The sequence below is a fragment of the Capra hircus genome, chromosome 3 (genome assembly GCF_001704415.2).
Source record: "Capra hircus breed San Clemente chromosome 3, ASM170441v1, whole genome shotgun sequence".
Classification (NCBI taxonomy): domain Eukaryota; kingdom Metazoa; phylum Chordata; class Mammalia; order Artiodactyla; family Bovidae; genus Capra; species Capra hircus.
The window spans coordinates 58,672,586-58,691,100 of NC_030810.1; the positions used below are offsets into that span (position 1 = coordinate 58,672,586).

An 18,515-nucleotide genomic window follows, 5' to 3' on the forward strand; every position below is an offset into this window, starting at 1 on the left:
GGGAAATAGATGGGGAAACAGTGGAAACAGTGTCAGACTTTGTTTCTGGGAACTCCAAAATCACTGCAGATGGTGACTGCAGCCATGAAATTAAAAGACACTTACTCCTTGGAAGAAAAGTTATGATCAACCTAGATAGCATATTCAAAAGCAGAGATATTACTTTGCTAACTAAGGTCCGTCTAGTCAAGGCTATGGTTTTTCCAGTAGTCATGTATGGATGTGAGAGTTGGACTGTGAAGAAGGCTGAGAGCCGAAGAATCAATGCTTTTGAAGTGTGGTGTTGGAGAAGACTCTTGAGAGTCCCTTGGACTGTAAGGAGATCCACCCAGTCCATTCTGAAGGAGATCAGCCCTGGGATTTCTTTGGAGGGAATGATGCTAAAGCTGAAACTCCAGTACTTTGGCCATCTCATGCGAAGAGTTGACTCACTGGAAAAGGCTTTGATGCTGGGAGGGATTGGCGGCAGGAGGAGAAGAGGACGACAAAGGATAAGATGGCTGGATGGCATCACTGACTCGATGGACGTGAGTCTGAGTGAACTCCGGGAGTTGGTGATGGACAGGGAGGCCTGGCATGCTGTGATTCACAAAGAGTCGGACACGACTGAGTGACTGAATTGAACTGAAATGAACAGTATATTATTTAAAATGTTTAGTTTTCAAAAAACCCAACAAAATTTACAAGACAGGAGAAACAGGGAAGTTGACCCATACTGTGGAGAAGAAACATTCAATAGAAACTGCTACCTCTGATGTGGCCCCACATGTTAGATTTAGAAGATAAACATTTCCTAGTGGCTATTATGAATATTTTCACAGATCAAAGGAAAACTATATTAGAGAATTAAGAGGAAATATGATGATGACCTAACAAATATGTAATAAGGAAAACCTAGTTTTAAAGAGCCTTGGAGAAATTCTTACCACATCTTAGTTATTATATCAGTGTGTTGCAAATAAATATGTTTTCACCAAATACACATATCCTATCTTCATCTGAACCTAAAGATTCTGATTCAGTAGGACTGGATTAGGCCTTGAAGATCTGTCTTTTAAAAAAAAATACTCCAGATGACTCTGATGCAAATTCATATTTGGGAGTCAGTCATATACTCCTAGCCAGTTACTTTAAAAATTGTTCTGAAAAATGCTCAATATAAAAAAGTAAAAGAAAGTATTAGTGGCTCAGTCATGTCCAGCTCTTTGCAACCCCATGTACTGTAGCCTGCCAGGCTCCTCTGTCTATGGAATTCTGCAAGAATACTGGAGTAGGTAGCCATTCCCATCTCCAAGGGGACCTTACCAACTTGGGGATCAAACCCAGGTCTTCTGCATTGCAAGCAGATAGATTCTTTACCATCTGAGGCACCAAGGAGGCTCCAAAACAACTCTGAACTCAGAAGGAAGAAGGTGCAATTAAGATAAGGTGGTTACAACTCCGGTGATTTCTTCTTTTGACTCACTACGTCTTTAGAGAGTGAAAGTCACTCAGTCATGTGTGATTCTTTGCAACCCCACGGAGTCCGTGGAATTCTCCAAGCCAGAATACTGGAGTGGGTAGCCTTTCCCTTCTCCGGGGGATTTTCCCAACTCAGGGATTGAACCCAGGTCTCCCACATTGCAGGCAGATTCTTTACCAGCTGAGCCACAAGGGAAGCCCAAGAATACTGGAGTGGGTAGCCTATTCCTTCACCAGGAGATCTTCCTGGCCTAGGAATCGAACCAGGTCTCCTGCATTGCAGGCAGATTCTTTACCAACTAAGCTGTAAGGGAAGTGCCCCACTAAGTCATTAATGTGATTATAAATAGCAATATAGATACATGTTTTTAGTTGTAAGTTTTGTTCTGCCTTTTCACAAGCTTTACTTAGTGAAAATACTGAATTTTAAAAATTAATGTTAATTGCAGTAGTTTTATTTAAGACTTTCCAAACTGCTTTGAAGTTCTTTGCTGGTTGAAAGAGTTTTAAGTTTTAAGCCATACTTCTTGAAGTGTATGGGAAAATAGGGAGAAAAGGCCAAAGAAAGAGTAACAATTTACATTTTTCTTAAAACATATATGCTTTCTGCCATCCTCTGCCACCATGGTGCCTGTGAAAAAGCATGTGGTGAAGCAGGAAGCAGGTCTTGAAGTTTATTCTTGACTGTACCCATCTTATAGAAGATGGAAGCATGGATGCTGCCAATTTTGAGCAGTTTCTTCAGGAGAGAATCAAAGTGAATGGAAAAGCTGGGAATCTTGGTGGAGGTATTATAACAATAGAAAAAAGGAAAGAAAGTTCACTGTAACTTCCAAGGTGCCTTTTGGTTCTGCGTAGTTGTTAATAACAAAGTTATGAATTGCATTACTTTTAGATTAATTATGATGAAGAAGAGGAGGAAGATGAGAATTAAAACTCAGTTATCTGGAATATTTTTATGAATTCCTGAATAAAATTTAGGACCCCCTCCAAAAATTTGTGTATGTTTTTCTTTTGATTTCATAATTGGCCATGTTTATTTTCTCTCTTCCAATAAAGTTTTGATTAGAATAGTTTATCCAGAAAGATCTCTGCTTGTAGTTTGTGTGTGTGTGTGTATGTGTTAGTTGCACATTCGTGTCTGACTCTTTGTGACTCCATGGACTGGGGCCAGCCAGGCTTCTATCTCCAAGGAATTCTCCAGGCAAGAATACTGAAGTGGGTTGCCATTTCCTTCTCCAGGGGATCTTCCCAACCCAGGAATTGAACCTGTGTCTTCCCACATTGCAGGCAGATTCTTTAGCATTTAAGCTACCTTGGCTAATTCATCTTAGGAGCTTTTGAGAATTTTCGTGGCAGTACATACAATCTACATTATTTGCCATCATCCATCCTTGCTAACATTCTCATATATGTTTATGAGCAACAAATTTATTCATTAGCATGTATATGTGATTAAAAGGTGTTTGCTTGTTTTGAATCATAGATTGGTTAAATTTGATAGGACTTTGAAATGACTTTCATTCTTCAGAAAAAGAAATTAAAACCCAGAAAAATAAAATGACTCAGCCAGGTTCACAAGGCTGACCCAGACACCAGTTCCAGTAGTCATGTATGAATATGACGGTTGGACTATAAAGAAAGCTGAGCACCAAAGAATTGATTCTTTTGAACTGTAATATTGCAGAAGACTCTTGACAGTCCCTTGGGCTGCAAAGAGATTGAACCAGTCCATCCTAAAGGAAATCAGTCCTGAATATTCATTGGAAGGACTAATGTTGAAGCTGAAACTTTAATACTTTGGCCACTGGATGTGAAGAACTGACGCATTTGAAAACTCTGATGCTGGGAAAGATTGAAGGTGGAGGAGAAGGGACGATGGAAGATGAGAAGGTTGGACACCATCACCGACTCAATGGACATGAGTTTGAGCAGGCTTTGGGTGCTGGTGATGGACAGGGAAGCCTGGCGTGCTGCAGTCGATGATGTTGCCGAGTCAGACGTACCTGAATGACTGAACTGAACTGAACTCTATATATGTCTATACGTGAGCAATGTAGATTTTGCTCTCTTGATAAGTTTATGGCACACATCACTGCATTTCCATAAATATAGTTTTCATCATTATCTACATGTTGTGTGAACCTTTAAAATAATTGTTTCCTGTCAATTCACTAACATTTTTGATGAATTTCAGATGGTATCAAAAATTAAAAAATAAATCTTGTTTATATTATCGACATGGAGGCTTGAAAAGTCACAGAATTCCTTTCTGTTCATGGCTGTTACTAAGAGCATGGGCTCTGGAATCTGAGAACCTCACCTATGTTAAAATCTAACTCACAGTAAATCCTTGAAACCTTGAATGACCTCCTACTTGATGCCTTAGTTTCATACTCTGTAAATTGGTATTATTACAGTAACTACTCCATTTCTTTTATTGTTGTAATTGTTGATGATGTTGGTGAGCATAAAAAAGGGTGATCCATAAAAAGCATTTAGGGCAGTATCTAAAAATTGTAATTGCTATATAAATGTTAGCCATTAAATATATTTCTTCAGATTTGTTCTTTATGAATATAAATGTTTATCCATAGGATTTAAATCAAGTTAAATAAGATAATGTTCATGGACATCTCTCTTTTCAGAAATACTAATGAACCCCAGTAGTATCTAGAAAATAATAAATTGACAGAATTTAAATATTTTTCTTGTTTTGAGGATACACATAATTTTATTGATTATAGTTTATCTTTTCTCAATGCACATTCTGTTTTCACTGCCAAAGAAAATAGATTACACAGTGTAATTTAAAAAATGGAAAGCACATTGTAATTTGTTTAGACAAATACTAGTTGTTAAGTTTAGCAATTTGTTTTGACAGAATTTATTGGAATTATGTATCATGTACCAATCTAGGCACTGGAATTATAACTATCATCACAGTCTAGCAAGGAAGACGTACATTAAAAATGAACGTAATAACAGCACCATGTAAAAAGTGTTTAATACTATAATGTTAATAACATGTTATGTTAATACTATTTTAATAACAAGTAACTAAATAACAAGTATTTAATATTATGTCTTAAATCATTGTTCACTTGTTTTTGAGCAAGATTTTAGGAAAGAGAACACTTAACGATTTAAGACAATGAACATTGTAGTATTAAATAAATCAACATTCACCATGAAGAATTCATTCCGTTCTATGCAGTGAAAGTATAAGTACCGTTATCTTTTTTCAGAAGACACTGTATTGGAAATCTATATTAATAAATTGTTCACATCTTTCTATTTTTTTCCTTTTCTTTTTCATACTTTACCTTTTTGGATGACTAATATTAAGGCTTAAAAATCTTTTATCTGAACTAACAGCCAGACTTCTGCCATTTTTCAAATATCTTTCAAAAGCAGAAGAAAATTCACTTAGAATCAATCATGACTATAATCCTGCAAACTATCATCAACAAAAATTAAAGCTGAACGCCAGTGCTTCAGAGCGAGTTCTATATTTTTGACAAATACTACAACTTATGAATTATGACTCCAAGCCAGAATAACATGTTCTTACAATAACATGTTCTCATTTGTAATATTCTCTAATAATATGATCTACAAGGAATTACAATTGCAAATCATCTCTGCTTTTAAAATATGCTCTTCTCCCAAATTTTGTATGATGGTACTTGTTTGAATTTTCACACAACATTTTTCGTCACACAAACAAGTGTCAGCTTCTGTCAGCTTTTTCATAGTGTTTAATACTATTATGTTCATTGTCTTAAATCATAAGTGTTCACTTTCCTAAATTCTTGATATCCCACCTGATTTTGAACAAGACTTTAGGAAAGAGAACACTTATGATTTAAGGCGACGAACATTATAATATTAATTAAATCAATTAAAACAAATATAATAGTTTAAGGTGCATTGTTTATATAAGCACTACAGTATCAGCAAATGAAAGAAAGTAATAACATATGTAAACATTTGTTTATGAACTTAGGAAAAGGTGGAAAGGTTGGCCCCTTTACTGTTTGTTTTGATATTGCCCTTCTTCCTTTCTGTATTCCTTGTTCACTGGTAGTGTACTTCTCTTTTAGAAATCTCATAAGACCATAAATATTCTTAGTAAAAACCTACCAAGGTTGGTGTTTGCAATCCTCTGAAGACTTTTGTGCTCTAAACTGTGTCCTTTTCATGTCTCTCCATTTCAATTACATTTTGTTTTCTTATTAGAACTGAGAACTCAGCCATGTTTCAGAATTGCTCATTTCCTAAATGATACCAATGTGTGACCCAGTAATCCTTTTGCAGGATTATTTGCATTTTACAAGGAAGATGCATGTTTATCCAGGACACTTTTACTTTTGTTCATTTAGTGAGAGGCATTGTACAATAGTTAAAGTGAACATATTTTTGCATTGGATTGACCTGGGCAGAACCTAGTTTTTCAACTTGGAAGTTTATGTCTTGGAACAGTTTACTTCTTAATATTAAAAAATTTTTTTCCAATAAAAAGGGATGTGAGGGAAGGCTTATGTGATGTAAAATAATTTATAGAGATAATAAAAAATACTAAAATTAATGCTCATCTTTTGTAACAGGAATGCTATAGATGGCAACAAGTTAGAGAACTGAAATAAGAAATTGGGTCAATGTAGAAGTTTTTGATGTGGTCGGTATCCCATAGGTAGCAACCAGCACATGTAGACGTGCTATGTCTACACATAGCGCTTCTTGGCTGTTCATGGCTTTCTCAGCTTTTACCTTTGTTTTCTGTTCTATTATTACTTTAGAGGACCCCTGATTGAAAATTTTAAAACCTAAAATTCTAATTTTTTATTCTATTCTAAATTGTTTTTTTATCACATTCATAAACAGTGATTACCTGCATTCAGCCTGATACACCATACATAAGTTCATGTAGCACTTTCAATTAAGTGCTTTTCTGCACATATCTCATTTTTGAGTCACACAGGTAGGAAAAGTAACATCATAGGTGTTACATAGATGTTTCACCTCCATTTTTTAAATGACAAAACTGAATCTCAGAAGTTTTGCCCCTTTGGAAATTTTCAACTTTTTGGACTATATTGGAGCAGTGCTAGGTCCTATGAATACCCATCTGCTCAATCCTTTTACTTATGTCTCAATCCCTTCACTTATGTCAGTTTTCACTAAAGGCTCTACGAATTGAAACATGTTAGTATGCCATAAGGGGCTTCCCAGGTGGCGCTAGTGATAAAAATTCTGCCTGTTAATGCCAGAGTCACAAGAGATGTAGGTTCGATCCCTGAGTCAGGAAGATACTCTGGAGTAGGAAATGGCAACCCACTTCGGTATTCTTGCCTGAAAAGTTCCATGATCTGAGGAGCCTGGCAGGCTACAGTCCATGGTGTTGCAAAGAGTTAGACATGACTGAGCAACTGAGCACAGCACACACACATTGTTACATAAGGGTGATATTATCACAGTGTCTTAGTTATTTTAGGAGATACTAAGACAAATGTACAATGGTGTGATAACTCACCTAGAGCCAGACATCCTGGAATGTGAAATCAAGTGGGCCTTAGGAAGCATCGCTATGAACAAAGCTAGTGGAGGTGATGGAATTCCACTTGAGCTATTTCAAATCCTGAAAGATGATGCTGTGAAAGTGCTGCACTCAATATGTGAGCAAATTTGGAAAACTCAGCAGTGGCCACAGGACTGAAAAAGGTCAGTTTTCATTCCAATCCCAAATAAAGGCAATGCCAAAGCATGCTCAAACTACCACACAATTGCACTCATCTCACACACTAGTAAAGTAACGCTCAAAATTCTCCAAGCCAGGCTCCAGCAATACGTGAACCATGAACTTCCAGATGTTCAAGCTGGTTTTAGAAAATGCAGAGGAACCAGAGATCAAATTGCCAACATCTGCTGGATCATCAAAAAAGCAAGAGAGTTCCAGCAGAACAGCTACATCTGCTTCATTGACTATGCTAAAGCCTTTGTGTGGATCACAATAAACTGTGGAAAATTCTGAAAGCGATGGGCATACCAGACCACCTGACCTGCCTCTTGAGAAACCTATATGCAAGTCAGGAAGCAACACAACTGGACATGGAACAACAGACTGGTTCCAAATAGGAAAAGGAGTACGTCAAGGCTGTATATTGTCACCTTGCTTATTTAACTTATATGCGGAATACATCATGAGAAACGCTGGGCTGGAAGAAGCACAAGCTGGAATCAAGATTGCCAGGAGAAATATCAATCACCTCAGATATGCAGATGAAACCACCCTTATGGCAGAAAGTGAAGAACTAAACATCCTCTTGATGAAAGTGAAAGAGGAGAGTGAAAAAGTTGGTTTAAAGCTCAACATTCAGAAAACGAAGATCATGGCATCCGGTCCCATGACTTCATGGCAAATACATGGGGAAACAGTGGCTGACTTTATTGTCTGGGCTCCAAAATCACTGCAGGTGGTGATTGCAGCCATGAAATTAAAAGATGCTTATTCCTTGGAAGGAAAGTTATGACCATCCTAGACAGCATATTAAAAAGCAGAGACATTACTTTGTCAACAAAGGTCTGTCTAGTCAAGGCTATGGTTTTTCCAGTAGTCATGTACGAATGTGAGAGTTGGACTACAAAGAAAGCCGAGTGCCGAAGAATTGATGCTTTTGAACTGTGGTGTAGGAGAAGACTCTTGAGAGTCCCGTGGACTGCAAGGAGATCCAACTAGTCTATCCTAAAGGAAACCAGTCCTGGGTGTTCATTAGAAGGACTGATGTTGAAGCTGAAACTCTAATATTTTGGCCACCTGATGCGAAGAGCTGACTCATTGGAAAAGACCCTGATGTTGGGAAAGATTGAAGGCAGGAGGAAAAGGGAATGACAGAGTATGATATGGTTAGATGGCATCACCAACTCAATGGACAGGAATTTGGGTTAACTCCAGGAGTTGGTGATGGACAGGGAGGCCTGGCGTGCTGCAGTTCATGGGGTCGCAAAGAGTTGGACATGACTGAATGACTGAACTGAACTGAAGACAAATGTATTTTAATAATCAATATAACAGCAATTAATATGTCTACATTAAGTGACATAATATACACCATTATCCTGTGTAACACAGCTTTGATTTCATTTATAAATCCAAGTGTTCCCTTATTAAATGTTGCCTTCTGTATTTATTAATCTTGTCATTCTTTTTAAATTGATTGATCTCTTTGTTGCTTCTCTTTGGACTTCCTCAAAAAGAGCTACTTAGTTTCCGAATGTGGCTCGTCTACACAGAAAATACTTTGTTAAAGTAATTTAAAATTCTTTTAAAGATGAATACTCCAGGTAAAAATATATTTTAAAAATCTTGTAATAAATTGCTGATTCATAGTCAAGATCCCAGCAATTAATTAATAAATGTATGAATGGATGGTTTGAAAAATATACTTTGTTTGATACCTCTCAGATATAGATGTGACTAATATTTCTTGAAAATAATTTATTAAAATAATATACTTCATACATTAGTTCATTTTATCTTTTTTTCTTTTTTAAGGTTTCAGCAGAGCAGCTTTACCATTTGGGTTAGTTCGTCGAGAATTATCCTGTGAAGGTTATTCTATAGATCTGCGATGTCCAGGCAGTGATGTTATTATGATTGAGAGCGCTAATTATGGTCGGACAGATGACAAGATTTGTGATGCTGACCCATTTCAGATGGAGAATACAGACTGCTACCTCCCAGATGCCTTCAAAATTATGACTCAAAGGTAAACATCATGTGTTAATATCCAGTTTTAGCTACAACATCCAAATTAGTGAAAGTGTTATCATAATTCCATACTGGATGGATACTGTCTGCATCTCAGCCTATTCATTAAATTGAGTTGGGGTTTCCTTACTGATGTTGATTTCCATTTTATATAGATTGACATATTTATACATTGACATAGATAATGACATGGACTGAATTATTATACATTTTTTATATATCATACAATAAAGAGTAATCAATATATAGTCTTGTTTTATAAGACTTCAAAATTTTGAAATATTTTATAATATCAAGAATGTTTCAGTGTCTCGGTTTTTGGCAGTAATTGCTTCTTAATTTTTTTAATGAGTAAACTTCATTTTTCAGCAAAAATTAGCAGAATGTACACAGAATTATCACATTCCATTTGCACACATGTTCAACTTCCTTAACCATTGACATCCCGACATCCCTTACCACAGTGTTAACATTTGTTACAATATATGAGCTCACATTGACACATCATTATCACCCCAAATCCTCTCTTTGCATTAGGTTCACTCTTGCTGTTGTACATTCTGTCGGTTTTGAAAATTTTATAATGACCCTTATCTACCACTACAATATCATACAGAACGTTTTGATCTAAAAATCCTGTGTCCCACCTACTCATTCCTCCCTCCATCAGACCCCTAGTAACCACTGATCTTACTATTTTCTTACAGTTTTGCCTCTTCTAGAATGTCATATTGGAGAAGGCAATGACACCCCACTGCAGTACTCTTGCCTGGAAAATAACCATGGACAGAGGAGCCTGGTAGGCTGCAGTCCATGGGGTTGCTAAGAGTTGGACACGACTGAGTAACTTCACTTTCACTTTTCACTTTCATGCATTGGAGAAGGAAATGGCAACCCACTCCAGTGTTCTTGCCTGGAGAATCCCAGGGACGGGGGAGCTGGTGGGCTGCCGTCTATGGGGTCGCACAGAGCTGGACACGACTGAAGCGACTTAGCAGCAGCAGCAGAATGTCATATAGTTGGAATCATGCAGTATGTAACCTTTTCAGATTGGTTTCTTTCACATAGTAATATACACTTAAGTTTCCTCCATATCTTTTCATGGCTTAAAAACTCATTTTTTTAAAGTGTTAAATAATATTCCATAGTCTGGATGTACTGCAGTTTATCCATTCACCAACTGAAGGACTTGCTGATTGCTTCCAAGTTTTGGCAATTATAAATAAAGCTTCTGTGAACATCTCTTTTAGGTTTTTGTGTGGACATAAATTTCAGTTCATTTGGGCAAGTACGAAGAAGCATCATTTGTTGGATCTTATGGTAGGAGTGTATTTAGTTTTGTAAGAAACTGCCAAAATGTCCTTCAAAGTCACTGTACCATTTTTCATTCCCAGTGACAATGAATGAAGGGTGTACCATACCTTCACCAACACTTATTGTTGTTAATGTTTTACATGCAGTGAGTGCTTCCTAGGTGGGTCAGCGGTAAAGAATACACCTGCCAATGTAGGAGACACAGGAGACATAGGTTCTATGCCTGGATAGGAAGATAATCTGGAGAAGAAACGGCAAGTCACTCTTAGTATTCTTACCTGATATTCCATGGACAGATGAGCCTAGCAGACTGTAGCCCACGGGGTCACAGAGTCAGACATAACTGAAGCCACTTAGCACACATGCATGCAATGACATACCATGTTGAACATCCCTGAATATACTTACTTGCCATTTATTTATGCTTATTAGTGAAGTGTCTGTTCTGGTCCTTTCCCCTTTTTTAATTGGATTGTTTTCTTACTGTTTAGCTTTAAGAGATTTTTTATTTTACTTTTCATTTTTTTGGCTGTGCCGCAAGGCCTGCAGGACCACAGTTCCCCAACCAGGAATCGAATCCATGCATTCTGCTATGGAAGCATGGAGTGCCAAACCCTGGACCAGCAGAGAATTCCCTTTAAGAGTTTTTTTTTTAATAAGTATATTTTGGATAAGAATCTTTTATTACATATGTCTTTTGAAAATATTTCCTCTCAGTCGATAACTTGTATTAGTGCTCAGTTTTAAAAAAAGCAAACAAGATAAAAACAACACATTATGAAACCTAAGAAAACTCAGTAGTGCTCATTGTCTCCCTTTCTTGATGGATGGATGGATAGATAGATAGAGAGAGAGAAAATGGTGATAGTTTAGTCGTCAAGTCTTATCTGGCTCTTTGTGCCTGCTAAGCCCCTCTGTCCCAGGCAAGAATACGGGAGTGAGTAGCCATTTCCTTGTCCAGGGGATCTTCCTGACCCATGGATTGATCCTGGGTCTTGTCTGTTGCAGCTGAATTCTGTACTGACTGGGCCACCAGGAAAGCCAAGAGAGAAAATAGATAGAGAGAGAGAGAAAATGGAAAGAGGGAAGGAAGGAAGATAGATGGAAAGAAAGAAGGAAAGAAGACAGAAAGATATTTGGGTAATATACAATTGGTTAATTTTGTATTTTAGGATTGATGTACTGGAAGGTATTATAAACTATAAAACATGAATGGTATCTCTTAACTGGAGAGTTGGCCTTCCTACAAGTAAATAGAATATGAAAAACTGCTGCCAATGTTTATGGACTTTCTCTGCCATAACACAGATTACCTAATTCTTGGCATCTTTTTTTCTTGTTTTGTTAAGTTTAGTACTCGTGGCATCTTAATTTGAGTTTTCTTATATGTAAGATATTAAAAGAAGATTTAGTTATGATTGAACTAAGACAGTTGCTGCTGCTGCTAAGTCGCTTCAGTCGTGTCCGATTCTGGGCAACCCCATAGACAGCAGCCCACCAGGCTCCCACCATCCCTGGGATTCTCCAGGCAAGAACACTGGAGTGGGTTGCCATTTCCTTCTCCAACGCATGAAAGTGAAAAGTGAAAATGAAGTCTGTCAGTCGTGTCCGACTCTTAGTGATCCTATGGACTGTAGCCCACCAGGCTCCTCTGTCCATGGGATTTTTCAGGCAAGAGTACTGGAGTGGGGTGCCACTGCCTTCTCCAACTAAGACAGTAATATCCAGCATTTCCTGTTATTTAGAACATAAAAGGAGAAGGCAATGGCAACCCACTCCAGTGCCCTTCCCTGGTGAATTCCATGTACAGAGGAGCCTGATGGGCTGCAGTCCATGGGGTCACTAGGAGTCGGACACGACTGAGCGACTTTACTTTCACTTTTCGCTTTCATGCATTGGAGGAGGAAATGGCAACCGACTCCAGTATTCTTGCCTGGAGGATCCCAGGGACGGGGGAGCCTGGTAGGCTGCCGTCTGTGGGGTTGCACACAGTTGGACACGACCGAAGCGACTTAGCAGCAGCAGTAGAACATAAAAACTCTGGAAAACAAGATTGGCAGAGTTTGTTATACATTATTGATTTTGGATTTTTTAAGAAAAAATACTAGGAAAACGCTTTATCTTTCTGTTCAAAGCCTTCACTCTCTCCTCCTGATTCTTTTCCTCTGCTGAGAGCAATCTTTTGTCCAGTTTTGTAGCTTATATGCTGTTGCTGCTAAGTCGCTCAGTTGTGTCCGACTCTTCACGACCCTATGGACTGCAGCCTACCAGGCTCCTTCGCTCATGGGATTTTCCAGCCAAGAGTACTGGAGTAGGTTGCCGTAGTCTACGTTCAAGTAGAGCAGTACATCTTTGGGATCTGATCAGTGTAGGCACAATGAAAACATCCAAATGTGATAAGAGCAATGAAGGAAATAATGGAAAAACTATTTTGAAAAAAATCCAGTCCCTAAGAATATGGGTACAAATTGCTGTAAAATCTCTAATTTCATACAGAATACATATTAACATTTTTTTATTGATAGCACATTATAGTTAAGTAGGTTTTTTTGTTAATGTTGATACTGATCAAGATATTTTTAATAAATAAGAGAATATGTAATACTTTAAAAAGATTTCCATCAAAATGTTTTTATTTTTAGTTTGAAAAGGGTAGTTATTAAAAAAAGGTAAAATCTTATTTCCACAAATGGCACTGGGTAAATGTTGCTTCTTTTTTTTTTTTTTTTTTTGCACAGAAGTCCTTTATAGACTGTGTTAGATTTGAAATCTAGCTTGTGAAACAAACTGCAAAACATAATTTACCTTCTTTGGAGGAATGAATTCTGTGCTCCAATAAGATAGTAATAGAACAATTTGCACATAGTATTTCAAAATTGGGAACTGCCTATATTAGGTGGACATTTATATGTTGATCCTACTGTTCAGTGGTAGTGATATGAGATGAATATCTAAAATTATGCCAGAGAGAAATAGGAAATAAAAAATGATTATGTATAATTACCTGTTTTTATTAGACTGACAGGCAAAAAGCAGTGGGAGTTAGTATAAAGAGAATCTGAAAGACCTGGCTCTGAGGAATTGTACATTGTAGGTAACTTTTGTTTATGAGTTTATACATTTAAGTACGTGGTTGGGTATCTAGCACAACACATAAGCCTTATCCTACTTCTAAATATAAATATAATGACATGTTATAGTAAATGTACAAAATAAGATAGCAAGTAATTTTCATTGTTTTATTATATTATGAAAGTAGGGCTACTTTTTTACAGTACTTTTTTTTTTTAAATTTTCACTGGGCTGGGTCTTTGTTGCTGGTTGAGCTTTTTTCTCTGGTTGTGGCAAGCAGGAGCTACTCTTTAGTTGCAGTGCATGGGCCTCTCATTTCAGTGGCTTCTCTTGTTGCAGAGAACAGGCTCTAGAGCGTGGGCTCAGTAGTTGTGGCACATGGATTTAGTTGCCCCGTGGCCTGTGGAATCTCCCTGGAACAGAGATCGAACCCATGTCTCCTGCATTTGCAGGCAAATTGTTTACCACTAAGCCACCAGGGAAACCCTTGATGACACATTTTAAAGAAACTAAAATTTGTGCATATTTAAATCCTGTAAAAGCAAACTGCTGTTTCCTTGTTATGAAAATTTCTAATCAATTTATGGTGTGTTAGTGAAAATAAAGAGTTCTAACACTGCCTATAGAAACTCTATTTTTAAATTGTTTTATTATATTAGTGGCTTTATAATTATGTAATCAACACAGTGACGATTAAAATGTTAACATTTTATTGACAAGGAATACAGTGTTAAGATGACTTAAATAATGAGTTTCACAGTAGTAATTTATCAGTACTCCATTCTGTGCATGTTAGATTAAAAACCCTAAAGGAAGTCTACCATATCTGACTGTTACATAGTTTCAAATAACTGTAAGAAAAATAGGTAGACAATATTTTTGCCACTGAAATATTACAGAATAATTATTGACTATGTAGAATACTTGTCCCTTTTTAAAGATATTCTTTCAGTATTTACAAATAAAGTAAGAGCTTTTTCACCAAATCCTAATAATTTGGCAAAAATTTTCCATTTATAATCATCAAAAGATATGCTAATAATTTTTAAAATCAGACTTTTTTTCTTTAATGTAGGAAATTCCTTTTTGGAAAGTTTTTTTTTTTTTCTATTGTAGTTGAAACTCCCCACTTTTTGCATATAATAATAGATAACACAGAAATTTCAATGCCATTAAAATATGTTTATATTTTACTTCAAGGCTTTTTTACCTGCCTTTCTCACTGTCATCATTTCACCAGTTAAGAGTCAACTAAATGAATACACTTGTTATTCTTTGTGGTAAAAGTATTAATAATTGTTATTTATTATCCATTTTATATTTCCTGCTTATTTAAAACTATGCAACCAAGGCTTTTTTAGTAACTGATTCTATTATCTTTTAAGTATATTGAATAGCTCATCCTGAAAAGTAAGAAATAAAACTCTTTCCTAAATGATAAGTGTTTTAATACTCTATAAAATAATCACCATTAGAGATAATTTTTAGCACTCTTTGAAGATAATTGTTGTGAGTTCACTTAAATATGAAATAGTTTCAACACTTTGAATTCATTAAGGCAAATGAAAAAAAAAACCCTGTTACTACTCATCAAATACTCTCAAGTATTTGGTGAATAAGTAAATTAGAATTTTGCTAAAAAATAGTGTTTGTTTGTAGCATTGGGTACAATCTAGTTACAGTGATGTGCTAAATTTGTTTCTAAGTTACTCTTCTGTTACTGTTTATAACTGTCTCTTTATTTCTTCACTCTAAGAATTTGCCAGTTCTCATCCAGGTGGTCTGTTGCCTTAGATTATGGTTTGCAGTTGCCCTTAACATTTGTTATAGCACTCTGGTCAAGAGATCTAAAAGTGAGAAAGCGTGTAAATGTTTACTGCATTAAAAAAAATAAATATTGGGTTAATGGGCAAAGGTAGGTTCAGTTTTTCAGAGTCTGAACTCATACTATTAGATGTACATCAGCGTAGCTTTCTCATTGCAGAGAAGTTCTAAAAGTAATCTGTACTGCCCTCAAGAAGATGGTAAAAATATTCCTCAGTTTTTCCCTATGGTGGGAAAGGTGTATTTTGGGTAACTGATTCCAAGATAAGTCCTTTCGATTGTGTGGAAATTGCCTGAGGAAAATAAAATAGTGCCCTAGGCTTAGGGAACTAGCCTGATTCTTTTTAAGATTTTAGCCAATTTTTTTAATCCCATTTATGGATACCAACTGGATAGAATCTCTTAGAACAACTACAGTAGGTTTCTTATTAAATAAAATTGATTATATTTTTGGTGGTTAAACTACCAATTTAAATTCTTCCAAGTTGGGAAACCTGGTGGAATATAAATAAGTAGTTAAGCGATCCATTGTTAATATAGATCTGGCACTCAAAAGAATGTTGAAAGAAAAACGTACAGATGAAACATAAATGTAAGGTTGGTAGTTTTAAGCGAATAGATGACGTTACAGGGGTTATGCAGTTGGTATGTGCAAAAGCTCTAGAGAACTCCTACACTTAAGGCGAAAAGGTAAAGGTACCATCTAGGAAACCAGAATGAGAACAGGAGGGTAATGTCTCATAGTGAAGTGAAGTGAAGTCGCTCAGTTGTGTCCGACTCTTTGTGACTCCATGGACTGTCGCCTGAGGAGGCGACAGTCCATGGAGTTTTTCAGGCAAGAGTACTGGAGTGGGTTGCCATTTCCTTCTCTAGGGAATCTCCCTGACCCAGGGATCGAATCTAGGTCTCCTGCATTGCAGGCAGACGCTTTACCACCTGAGCCACAAGGCAGCGCTGAAGTGTGAAAGTGAAAGTGAAGTCACTCAGTCGTGTCTGACTCTTTTCGACCCCGTGGACTGTAGCCTACAAGGCTCCTCTGTCCATGGGATTCTCCAGACAAGAAGACTGGAGTGGGTTGCCATTTCCTTCTCCAGGGGATCTTCCCAACCCAGGGATTGAACCCGAGTCTCCTACATTGCAGGCAGATGCTTTATCCTCTGAGCCACCAGAGAAGCCAGTTTTTTCTTTTTTTTTTTACACTAAAGTGTAAGAGAGATTCATTTTTTCCCTTATTGATGCTGAAGAATTTTATTCTACTTAGTTTAAAGAAAAGAACATATTAGGATTTTCAGGATAGGAGAGTTTTAGGATGGAAATCAACAAAGCAGCATTCAGCCTTGCATAGACCAGAAGAATTAGGTGCTACTCTACAGTCACAGACATCCAAGAAAGGAATAAACACTAGATTAATGAAGTAGGAGTACAGTTCAGAGATTTTTAACAAGGGAAAAAAGTCTAGCTTTTTGAACATGGGAACAATTTAATAAATTAAGTAAGAGACAAAACTGATTTCAGAGCCTAGATCTTGTCTAAAAAGTTTGGGATGATGAAAGTAAGCTTGATGAGTAGGGACCAAATTAATGTATTCCCATCCTGTACCCCATTCAATAACTTCTGTATCCTTGAATTTTCTTATTCTAAACTTTTCAATGCCCCAACCTATTATCTTTAAATATGATAATTACATTTTAACATTGTTAATACAATAGCAATTCAAGTGGTAAAGATTTCTTGTGTGCCTGAGCATTTGATAAAAGGTGTCATTTTATATATATGTGCATTCCTTTTTTGTTTTCTGTTCCATGATTCTTTGTTACAGTAGGTCATAGAATGAGACTGAAAAGATGTACACATTGACTCTTTCACCTCTCTTCTTGCTACGAAGCAGGACACACAACTAGGGACCCTTTTTATGAAGGAAAAAACATAGGCCATTGCTTCCTTTTTAAGAGAGTTATGGAATAACAGATTGTTGCGACTGCTGAGAAATTTGGGACTCATCGTACTGCAGTTCTCTCATTTCACACTGAAAAGTCAACTGTCATTGCAGTCAAAGCACTCATTCACATTTGTAGCACATATATTCTCCTCACTTATTTTAAAAATATCTTAGGAAGAAATGGGCAATATGATACCCTCTTTTTACTTTGTGAACCTTGAAAAAGTTTGAATTATTCATCTCAAAGGCTGAAACCTCAAAGTATCTATACCTGGAACCTCATTAATATCTTAGTTGCATGAAAATTGATTTTAAATAATATTTAATAATCATTTTAAAATAATTGTTATCTAGGTTTTGTATATATACTTCTATTATTTTCAAGTATACTAACAGATACTAAGTGTGTATAAAATATTTAAAGAAAGGTGATACTTAAATGCATGCACAGATCCACACAAAAACCCTCATATGACAACTGATGGATGTTAGAAGATCCTCCGAAGTGAAGCAAGAAAATTCATTAAATTCCAGTTGCAATTCTACAAGTGTTCTCTGGCTGACTTCAGTGTAGGCATGCTCTCCTTGACATAAAACCCTTTCCAATATTATACTGATGGTTCACTCTTTATAAAGAAACTTTATGTCCAAGGCAGAGCTATATGAAATAGGTTTTATTCAATTCTTTGTTCCCTGATCTCTTTATAGGTATCAATAAACTTAAAACCTATCTAAGATAATTATATCCCTTTCATATTAATTTTTAGTGGGGAAAATTAGCTAAATCTGCCTTATCTAATTAGATGTTTTATAATATTTTAGGGGTTGGCATATTTTATTTTTGTATTATTACCCATACTTGCTAGTCAGGGTACCCTTCTCTTGCTTAGTGTATTTATTCAGTGCACCTGTTCATTCTCATAGGGTTTAAGCCTGCATTTCTGAGAAACTGCAGTCTTACCTTTATGCTGTTTATCCCAAGTGTTTTTATCTATCTGTGGTGTCAGGTTTATCAACCATTTGTCCATTAAGATAAAATGCATCTGGGGAAAAATAAATAAATACTACTAACTCACCATCTATGTGATGTATTTAGGTTATTTTCTGTTGAGTGATGGATTTGCGCTAATTCTT

General features: G+C 36.5%; 1 protein-coding gene across 5 annotated transcripts in view; it reads left to right on the plus strand.

The window, feature by feature from the left end:
- The window catches only part of ADGRL2 (adhesion G protein-coupled receptor L2), a 312,045-nt gene that overhangs the window by 213,777 nt on the left and 79,753 nt on the right, over window positions 1-18,515 (plus strand). For all 5 annotated transcript variants that reach the window (XM_013962705.2, XM_005678182.3, XM_018045668.1 and 2 more), the window contains exon 4: window positions 9,017-9,230. In XM_013962705.2, the coding sequence (XP_013818159.1) occupies window positions 9,017-9,230 (214 nt within the window). The remainder of the gene's footprint in view (window positions 1-9,016; window positions 9,231-18,515) is intronic.